This window comes from Andrographis paniculata, unplaced genomic scaffold, assembly GCF_009805555.1.
Source record: "Andrographis paniculata isolate CXL003 unplaced genomic scaffold, ASM980555v1 Contig49END, whole genome shotgun sequence".
NCBI lineage: Eukaryota > Viridiplantae > Streptophyta > Magnoliopsida > Lamiales > Acanthaceae > Andrographis > Andrographis paniculata.
The window spans coordinates 2,891,390-2,903,465 of NW_026137583.1; the positions used below are offsets into that span (position 1 = coordinate 2,891,390).

Here is a 12,076-nt window from a genome sequence, read left to right on the forward strand (position 1 = left end):
TATTACACATATATTTTTTATTATTTTAAAAATATTCTAAAATGTGTTAGACACGCATATTTATATTTATGTAAGTTTTAAATTTTTATTACACATATATCTTTTTATTATTTTAATAATATTTTAGAATGTGTCAGACATACAGATTTCTATAATTTTTAATTTTTATTACACATATATCTTTTTATTATTTTAAGAATATTCTAGAATGTGTCAGACATACAGATTTCTGTAAGTTTTTAATTTTTATTACATATTTATCTTTTTATTATTTTAAGAATATTCTAAAATGTATCAGACATACAGATTTATGTAAGTTTTTAATTTTTATTACACATATTTTTTTTTATTTTAAGAATATTATAGAATGTGTCAGACATACAGATTTCTCTAAGTTTTTAATTTTTATTACACATATATTTTTTATTATTTTAAGAATATTCTAAAATGTGTTAGACTCGCATATTTCTGTAAGTTTTAAATTTTTATTACACATATATCTTTTTATTATTTTAATAATATTTTAGAATGTGTCAGACATACAGATTTCTATAATTTTTAATTTTTATTACACATACATCTTTTTATTATTTTAAGAATATTCTAGAATGTGTCAGACGTACAGATTTCTGTAAGTTTTTAATTTTTATTACATATTTTTTTTATTATTTTAAGAATATATCTTCTCATCAAATTCTTAATCAAAATTAACTTTAATTTCTTATTTGGAAATATTTTGGTTTTTTATTTTCATCAATTGTTTTGCAATATTTTCTTGATAAAATTCCATTCTGTTTTTAGAAAAATTTTGAATTTTATTTTGAAATTAATTTAAGCAAAATATTAAATTTTCGAATTTTTCCTGTGTTTCGATGGAGTGTTCGTTCTTTTGTAATGTCTTCTGTGCACTTCATATATGTGTCAACTTGTATGCACAATTAATTGCCTTCAGAAAGCTTTTCCGTGTTGAATTATTGAGATATTTTATTTATCAATGGATCTGAATTACATTGGTGTGAATTTTCATTATTGCTTGTCGATTTGTCGTAACCGACTTTCACTTCGTTTGCATTAATCAAACTCATTGCTGCTTTATTTGTGCGACTCATTTTCTTGAAAGAAAGTAATATGTGAATTGGAAACCAAATTGAGATGCATGAATTGACATATTTGGAATGAATGTTGCCCGAGATTCAATTCATTGTTGAATTATTCTGTCTTTAATGTCTGATCTTGACCCGCTTATTGGGATAGAAATGGAAATAAAATATATGTGAGTTTCTTGTGTGCAGTTATGTGTAGAGCTGACAAAAACTGACCCGATACGATTCGACATGAAATAATTGGGTTTGAGTCAAAATATTTCAACTCGATTATGTATACAGGTTGACACGAACCCGACACGATAGTAAACGGGTCAGGTTAGGGTTGAGGCTCTCAACTCGAACCCGACATGACAACCCGATTATAATATATTGATATTGATTAATATATTTATTATATATGTAAAATAATCATAATTTAATAATTTTTTCATAAATTAATTTAAACTAAGTTTAATTTTAAATAATTCAACATAATTTACGCTCAAACCAATAAAAACTAACATAACACGACAACATAACAAAAAATTATTTAATTTGAATCAAGATATTTGAGTTAATTATGTATACGGATCAACACGAGTCAATACGAACCCGACACGATAATAAACGGATTAACATAAACCCGATACGAAAATAAACGAGCCGGGTTAAAATTGAATAATTTAACCCATTTAAAGTATTTAACCCGACACGAATAATTTAACCTATTTAAAATATTTAACCCGACATGAATCCGACACGAATCGACTAATTGTGAGCTCTAAATATTATTGTGAGCTCTAAATATTATTGTTACTAGACAAAGAATTAATGTTATTGCATTAATAATTGTGATAGCAATCATGTTTATTTGTTATTATTAATATTTAATACTTAATGGAATGAAATCAGTAGGCATTAATTTATTTTTGATGGTTACGTCAATATAGTGTACTGGTTACATAATTGTAAATTACATACACACTTTTTATCGGTAGCATATTTGTGATTGTTTGTTTCCGCCGAAATCATTACTATATATATTGGAGTTATACATATATATATATATATTTTACACCAATTGTCTCCAAATATATGCAAATTTAATTTTCAGAAATTATTTTGTTCCCGAAATTATATTCAAAAAATTTATAGAAATATCACAGCTGCTGCAATTTTTATATGTGTTGCACATAGTGTGTCTATGTCTCTCTTATTGAATTATTTGATTCAATTATGTGATTTAATAAAATAGATATATCTCTATAATCATGACAATCGGCATTGATTTATTTATCTATGTAGCTATTATAATTTTTAATTATTTATGGAAGCTGAATTTTGCTTCGGATGTCATGAATTTAGATATGCATTTGACTGATTATTTATTTATTTACTGTTGATTTTTATGAATAATCAGAACTATGGATTTATTCTGATATGTTTTATGATGCAATTAAGTTTGTGAATCAGCATGTATTTTTGATCATAAGCATTTGTGCAAATTCGACTATAAATATTCATTATATCAAATTTATAATCTCTTTGGGTGACATATTTTTTGCCTGTGCAATTCCGCTACATTTAGTCTTTCTTGAATTACTTGATTATTTAAATAAGTCCATAAATTAATTGATGTTGTTATAGCTTTCATATATATTGGACATACATAGTTTATTTTAAAGTATTTAATTAGTAATAAATAATATAATATAATTTATGAATTGGTTGAAACAGTGATGTTGCCAAAGCAGCCTCTGTTGTATAGATCGATTTATTTTATATGTTAGAAGGTTGTTTATTTATAAGGCTGCTGATTGACCCAAAGACAAGTAAGCAATTAAGTAGTTACATGCATGTTTAATGACATTGAATGAAGTGATGATAATTTGGTTATTTGTGTGTGAACAAGATATTTGTCCAAAGATAGAGTATTGTTCGACACACTACTTTATTGTCAACTTTCGCTTGTTAAAACAAATTTATCATTAGCGAGTCAGTAATTTGTCCAAAGACAATTGTTGATGTTGCACGATAACTTGTAATAAGATTGCTAATTTATTTTATAAATTCACATACGGAGCACTCAATAACTTATAGACACGTGTACTTCAGATTGCATATTTATGATCTTTGTTATTTATTTTAAATTTTATTTAATTAGGGGAATAGCCACAATATTCTCGATTAATTAAACATTTGTTCATGATTTATTTGAAATCACATTAATAGACATCAATTGGAATTATCATATACAATGTGATGAGATCTACCCACAGGAGTCTTGTTATATTTATATGAATAATTAAGATAAAATATCAAATTGTATTTCTTAATCTTCCAACAGGAGTTAAGAAAAGGAACACAATTTGATAGTTTTATTGTTATGTTTTGTTTGAATCTAACTGAGTAAAACTTTAGCTCACAGACAAGTCTTATATCTTTATATTCATGTCTTAGCATGTTTACATTGGTAGAACATGTAATTTATTTGTCTCGTTTATTGATGAGCATGTATATTTAATTTTGTAGCATTTAATCATATGAATTTATCTGACATTAAGTGTGATATTCCCGAATTGACTGGTGATAATTACAAAATCTGGAAGGAGAGGATCCTCTTTCATTTAGGTTGGATGGACATTGATTATGCTATTTGGAAAGACGAGCCGCCGGGTATTACTGAAACCAGCGAGCCAGATAATGTGGATCTTTATGAGCGATAGGAGAGAACTAACCGTCTTTCTATGATGCTCATAAAGACCAAGATCTCTGCTGGTATCCGTGCATCTTTCGATCAACATAATAATGTTAAAGAGCTTTTGAAGGCTATTGACGAACAATTTATCAAGTCTGACAAGGCTTTTGCCAGTACATTGATCATTCAGTTCTCCTCTATGAGATTCACGGGTGTGATGGGTGTGCGCGAGCACATAATGCTCATGCGGGACATTGCGGCGCAGTTGAGAAGCTTACAGGTGACCATGTCTGAGTAATTTCTTGTCCATTATATTTTGTGCACTTTACCTCATCAATACGGTCCATTTAAGATATCCTACAACACACATAAAGATAAATGATCAATCAATGAATTGATGACCATATGTCTTCAAGAGGAAAAGAGACTATTGATGGAGGAAAGTGAGAAAATTTAGTCTGTAAGTTTAATAAATCCATATATGGATTGAAGCAAGCCTCCCGCCAATGGTATTTGAAATTTCATGACGTTATCTCTTCATTCGGCTTTGAAGAAAACGTCATGGATCACTGTATATACCAGAAGGTTAGTGGGAGTCGTATTTGCTTCCTTGTGTTGTACGTGGATGATATTTTGCTTGCAACTAATGATAAAGGGATGTTATATGAGGTGAAACAATTTCTCTCAAACTAATTTGATATAAAAGATATGGGAGAGACATCTTATGTCATTGGCATTAAAATCCATAAAGATAGAAATCGAGGCATTCTGGGTTTGTCTCAAGAAGCCTATATCAAGAAAGTTCTAGAAAGATTTAATATGAAAGATTGTTCACCGAGTGTAGCTCCCATTGTGAAGGGTGACAGACTCGATTTGAGTCAGTGTTCGAAAAATAACTTTGAAAAGGAACACATGAGGGATATCCCTTATGCTTCAGCAGTCGGAAGTCTTATGTATGCTCAAGTTTGCACTAGGCCTGACATAGCATATGTTGTTGGAATATTAGGGAGATATCAGAGTAATCCAGGTGTTGACCACTGGAAAGTTGCAAAGAAAGTAATGAGGTACGTTCAAGGTATGAAGGATTTCATGCTCATGTATAGACAAACTGATGTCTTGGAAGTGCTTGGCTACTCTGATTCGGACTACGCTGGCTGCATTGACACTCGGGAATCCACATCGGGTTATTTGTTCATGTTGGCTGGTGGAGCTATCTCTTAGAGAAGTGCAAAGCAGTCTATCACTGCTACTTCCACTATGGAGGCTGAGTTTGTTTCATGTTTCGAGGCTAGCTCGCATGGTGTATGGTTGAAGAGTTTTATATCCGAGCTTAGAGTCGTTGACTCTATTTCTAGACTGATCAAGTTGTACTGTGACAACTCTGCTGCGGTGTTTATGGCTAAAAACAATAAGAGTGAAAGTTGAAGTAAACACATCGACATCAAGTATTTAGCCTTAAGAGAACGTGTCAAGGAAAATAAAGTGGTCATTGAACACGTTAGTACATAGTTGATGCTTGCTGATCCCTTGACTAAAGGCATGCCACTAAAGAATTTCAGGGATTACGTAGCAAGTATGTGACTTGATTATACAATGTAGTTTATTTGTGCACATTGTTATTTGAAACTCTTATTCAGTTTGATGTTTTCTCGCGTTATTGTGCACATATTTGTTTATTTTTGAGAAAACTCACTTAAGTTTAACCCAGAATAAATATAAGATTTATTCATTAAGTTGTGAATTTAGTTTGAAATGCTTGACATATCGTGATGCATGGAAGGTAACATTCGTTTATAGAGACCTACCGCCATGATTCGTATGTAAAGTTTCTCGTTATGTTGTGATGGTTTGAGTGGGCCAAGTGGGAGAATGTTAGTTTAATTAATTAATTAATCGTATTTGAATTTTGATTATTTTTCGATTATCTTATATAATTAAACTAACCTTAAATTGTGACCCACTTTTCTCTCATTAAGTCCATCACATTCAAAATATAAGTGAGAAGAGGCAGAAAAATCGTGATGGACGGTTTTTCTTTTAATTATAAATACTTTCACATAAGGGTTACTAAACATACTCTCAGAAATTCAGAATACACCGTCACTATTTGGGAGCAAGGATGGCAACATCATAGGTTCCAAGGTCTGGCAAAATCTTCCTAAGGGTTCCAGAGTTTGACAACACCATATTCCCACGGTTCCAACCTACTGTTTTTTTAAAGAAGATCTAAAGAACATATTTAATTTTTAGCAATGGCTGGAGGTTTGTTTAAATTTCGTTATTCGCTTCCGCTAACAATTCGAAAATTATTTCTAACATTGCATTTATTCAATTTGATAATCTTTTGTTTTGTGTCTTTGTTTGAAAGAATATTTTATTTTATTTTATTTTATATATATTAAGAAATGTGTAGATAATATAAAAATAATAAGAATATATAGTATATTAATTTATTTTTAGGAAAATGTGTTGAAAATTTTTGGATAAAAGAACAATTAAGGGTGTGTTTATTTTGTGGATAATTTGAACGGATATTTTTTACGTAAGGTATATGAAATTGTGTATAAAATATAAAAATAAATGAATATGTATATATTATTTTTTTTAAGAAAACCTGTCAGATAAAATTTTACATAGATATTTTTTTATACAAATTTTCTAAAATTTTACTATTAATGTTCTGCGTTTTTTGAAAAAAATACACTTTTATTATCTTACAAAACATCTTATCAAATATTATTTTAATATTAAACACAAACCAAATTTTCTCAAACTCAACCAAAAGAAACACACAATTTTTTAAGAAAGAAGATTGTATTTTCTAAAATACAAAATACAAAATGTAAAATTTTGAAAAAGATATCAAAGAAACACAGTATATATTATATAATACTCCCTCCGTCTATTAAAATTAGCTCATTTGGGCTCGACACGGGAATTAAGAAAAATGAATATTTTATTGAAAAAGTGATAGATAGTTGAGAGTATTTTTGAAAATTTAGTTAAAAAGTAAAGTAAATGAAGAGAGAAAATTTAATAAAGTTATTGGTATTTGTTGTAAATAAGTGTTGAATGAAAGGTAATAATTAAATGTTGATTTGTTAATTTTACCACGTTAATAAATTTGGCAGACGGAAAAATTAAAAAATTATGAAATTAAAATATAAATATATAAAACATATATTATAGGATTAATAATTATTTATTTTTATATTATTTAAAAGATCATTTTATTTTTAAAAAATATAATAGTAATACTCTCTTCGTCCCGAAACAAGGGTGACGTTTGCTTTTTGCACGCATATTTTTGAATATTAGTATTATAATGGATTGTAGTGAAAATGACGAAAATATCCATATTAGTATTGTGTAATATAAAAGTAATGATATTTGTGTAATATAGTGTAAGTTTTGAAATGGTATTTATTATGTTAGGTAGGTAGTACAATTATTAAATTAGGAAATGATAAACTTGTTTTGGGATAGACGAAAATGAAAAATGACAAACTTTTAATTGGACGGGGAGAGTATATAATAATTGTAATTATAAATATATAAAGTCTGTTTCTTTAGCCCTGGTTTAGGGTGATTTTGCACAGTAAATCACTCTAACTCAGGGTTGTTCCGTTATGGTTGACAATTTTTTGACTTTTTTTTTTCTTCTTTTTAAATTTAAAATATAAAATTTTTGCATAGTAAGACCTTAAATAATTACTTCCTTTGTTCCTTTTGAAAGGATTTTTTTGAGATTTTTTAGTAAATTAAAAGGTAATATTAAATATTTTATTGATAAGTGAAAATATGTAAGAGATTTTAATATTTTTAATTTTTTGAAAAAACATGAGTACTTTTGATTGACACAAACAAAAATAGTAAAAATAATATTTTGATTTACGCAAAAAAAAATATTTATTTGATATTTATAATAAAAGAAAAAAAAATTAATTTTTGTTTCAATATAACTAAGATTTATCAATTTTTATCACAATATTAAAACTCATCAATTTTAGTCTTATTATAAACAATTTCAATCAATTTTAGTCTCACCGTTAAAAATTACCGGAAATTGTTGATGTGGACGTTACGGGTTAATGTGAAAACTACACGACCATGTACACTTATACACGGCTATGTTGTCACATAACCATGTTTAATTCTAGGCCGTGTACCTTTCTATTTTGATATAAAATTGAATTTAGAATAGTTATAGAGTTAAATTGAAAAAAAAATAATAGTAATCATAATATAATTAAAATGTATCAAAATTTTAGTTCAAATATAAAAATTTACCGGATGTTCTTTTGGAAGATTTTGCCTAAAATTCTACTATTCATGAAAAAAATTTCCTCTTGCAAACATCCAATTACACAATTTTTTTATATTATATTAAAATTTTATTTTATATTTCAATACAATTTCAAAAAAATTTCAATATAGACATATATAATTGCATTAAAATATAAAATTAGTTTTTAATATAATATAAAAAAATAATAGTTATGTAATTGAATATTTTTCAAAGGAAATATTTTGGTAAATAGTTAAATTTTAGGCAGAATCTTTCATAAAAATATACTTAATAAATTTTTATATTTAAACTAAAATTATTAGTACATTTTAATTACATTGGGACTATTATTATTATTATTATTATTATTATTATTTTTATTTTAACTATATCAACTATTTTAATTTTCTTTTAAAAAAATAATAACAAAAAAGAAGAAGATCAAAACAGAAAGGTATACGGCACGGCCGAGTGGAATTAAACATGGCCGTGTGACGACATGGTCGTGTATAATTGTACTGTGAATTATACACGGGCTTGTGACAACATGGTCCTATATAATTGTATATGGCCGTGTAGTTTTCAAATCAGATGCCACATCAACCTCGTAACGTCCACGTCAGCAATTTCTGTTATTTTTTTAACGGTGGAACCAAAATTGATTAAAATTGTTTATAATAAGACCAAAATTAATTTTTTCTTTATAATAATTATAGTTTAATAAAACATATACAAAATGATCTATAATACAAATAAATAATATTTTAAAAATATATTTGTAGATATAATATAAATTTATAATCAAATCATATCATTATTAATTTTAAAAATTTAAAATTAATACATATTTATATTATTATATTTATTGCTCATCGAATCAATACATATCAAAACTTTCAAACTTACGTACCAAAAGAAATAACTCGATGCCTTCAGGTCCACCTACCACATATGATTCGCCTAATCTAACTTGCTTGTCAGACCTAGTTCGTATGATATTAAGTTCGACCAGAGGTTTATCCAGTGCGCACTTTCGTATAGCGACTGCGAATTCCATGTCATAATAAAAAAATAACACAAAAATTTTTAAATTATTTTAGAATTCAAATAAAATCCAAATTCAAACTCAATTTTCCAGAACTACTTAAAAAATAAAAACACCTATATATATATATTTAATAAAATATACACACCTTATTTAACACTTTTACCCCAATCGACACATTACAAATCTACAGCTGCCGTCTCCACTTGAGTTTGTTTGGTTAGCATTCAGTCAAAATTGACATTATATTCTTATTATTATTTTATAAAAAATTATATTATTATTTAAAATTCATTCAAATTTTTTTTAATATATAAATATATTCAAAAATTTTCATTATCTTATAAATTATTTTATGTTAATTAAATAAAAATATAAGTAATCTCTCAATTATGCATTTATTTTTATCAATAATATTAATGATCAATAAAAATTCACCATCGGTATCATTCATAGTTTCAATATGATAACCATTTTTTCGAATGTCATGAAACCTCAGTAAATTTCTTCGAGCTTTAGTGGTCAACAGTGCATACTGTATCACAATTTTCGTCTCCACGGAGAGAAATATAATAGCTTCTCCAAAGCCTTCAATTAATTTTGTACTGCCACTTATTATATTGATATTCATCTTTTCCTTTATCAAATAGGAGAAATATTTTTCGTGTTTCAATATACTATATATAGTTGCACTGTCAATGAAACACATATTTGCATCATTTTAATTGACATCTATTTAACCTTCAAATATAAATAAACACAGTATTAATAAAAGCAAATATAAATATTACAAAATGCATTACAAAAAGATAGTGTAGATAATTTAAATATTACAAAATTTAAATTAGCATAATATAAAATGACATGATATGTTTATCACTAGGGGTGCTGGATCTACGACAAAATCTGCTATATCAAGATGTGTTGTGTTGTAATCCAGAAGATCATCATCGGGGTCGTCATCATTATCAACGTGATTAATCTCGACCTATTTTTCATTTTTTTACAGTGAGGCTTCATAAAGATCGGCTAGATATTTGACTGTTCTGCAGGTATTGACCCAATGGCTTTCAATGTCATACTGATTACAAATGCTGATTTGCCTCTTTCCCTGTTTAGCTTTTTTCGGTCATATCCCCATATTGGGGTTTACTCTACTTTCTGTTAATTTCAAAACCGCAGTGATTGTAAGGGGTATATCAACCGCGTTGACTCTTACAACCACGACCACGTCCACGGCCTCTACCACGTCATCGGCTTCGTTCATAAAATATCACGTTCACTTCAGGGAATGGACTGGAACCAGTGGGCCGGGACTGATGATTTTTCATTAGTAACTCATTATTTTGCTCAGCTAATAAAAGACATGCTATGAGTTGTGAGTACTTTTGAAAATTTTTCTCACGATTGCAACATAACATTAGAAGCATGAAAAGTAGAGAGAGTCTTTTTCAATTATCATTCTCAATAACATTTTCCCCGCAGAGTTTCAACTGAGATGTAATCTGATGGATAGCAGAGTTATACCTTGTAACAGTTTTAAAATCCTGCAATCGCAGGTTAAGCCAATCATGTCGGGCTTTTGGGGGAGTGATATATTTCAAGTGCCTAAATCTCTCATTTAATTCATTCTACAAATCAAGTGGATCTTTCATCGTCAAATATTCGGACTGTAAAGGAATGTCCAGATGATGACGAATGAAAATAATAACCTTAGTCCAATCTTGGCTTATAGCTGAATTTTCACTGGCAATTGTATAAACAAGGCCCATAGAAACCGATGCATTTCTACATCAAAAAACCAAATCAAAAAATTATTGTTGGTGAGAGACAAAAGTGTGGAGTTTTGGGACAATGAATTAAAGAGACCCAATACAAATACAATTGATCCGCCCAAATTGAAGCCCGGACCCGGCAACCCACTGCCCAAACCAATCTCTGTAAGACCTGTCGTTTTATGGATCTGAACCGGTCTGAACCGGTTTGAACTGATCTGGACTGAACTGGTGTGATCTGATTATATATATATAGGCTGGACCAGTTCATTCCTTCATTCATTCGATTCAGAACAGATACAGAACAGATCCTCTCGCGATTCTCTCAAGCCCTAGGCGATTCCGTCAATCGTTCGCGCTGTGTTTCTCCGGTGAATCTGTCCGGCGAGTTGGGAGTTCCTTCTTCCCTGTTGATGCGTGCCTCTTCCCTCAGTGTTTCTACGGTTTGTTTTAATCGATATGTGCCTTTATTCTTGTCTCGCGATGTATATGTTGTTCGCGGTGTAATAGGCTTGAAATCGTTGTATTTCCTTAGATTAGGGTTCGGGTTTATGTGTTAGTTGTGATTCCGTGGTAACTCATTTGTGGCTTGAGTCTTGGATGTATGTTCGATGTCAGTTTGGTTGATACGTGGGTAAAACTGAGTTTGAGTAGATTGCTTCCGTAATAATAAAAGTTTCTTTAAGTTTTCGTTAGATTTGGAATATTCGTGTGCAAATATTGTGTTGTTGATCTTGGATTAGTAATAACAAGTGGTATCAGAGCTTTTAGGTCTCTAACTAGGTGTTTCTTTCGAAAACTTGAAATCGCAGTTTTTTTTCTAGTTTTTCCTTAAAGATTTGAAACAGTGGTTTGTTTCTGTTTTTTCAAAACTGAAATCGTGATTTGTCTGACTGTTTTTCCCCAAATTATTGAAACCGTGAATGAGTTCTCTGGTTTGTATAAAAACTGAAACCGTGGTTTGTATTCTGTCTTTGAGAAATCTTAATCACGTTATATTCCTGGTTTTCAAAAGAATTGAAAAACCATTGGTTTTGTTCTCTGTCTTTAAAAAATGTGATAATAGTTCTCTGTTTTTCAAAAAATTGGACTGTTCGGTCTTAAAACAACGATTCAATTAGGTTATTTCAAAAATTGTTCATAGAGTTTTACTATAAAACTGTTTTGAAACCAAGATTGAAATAA

General features: G+C 28.8%; 1 protein-coding gene across 1 annotated transcript; it reads left to right on the forward strand.

The window, feature by feature from the left end:
* The first annotated feature begins 4,491 nt into the window (after positions 1 to 4,491).
* LOC127252938 (secreted RxLR effector protein 161-like) lies at positions 4,492 to 5,004 on the forward strand. The gene has a single exon (XM_051277324.1). It carries the CDS (start codon positions 4,492 to 4,494, stop codon positions 5,002 to 5,004), a length of 513 nt encoding a protein of 170 aa, XP_051133281.1.
* The last annotated feature ends 7,072 nt before the right edge of the window (positions 5,005 to 12,076 follow it).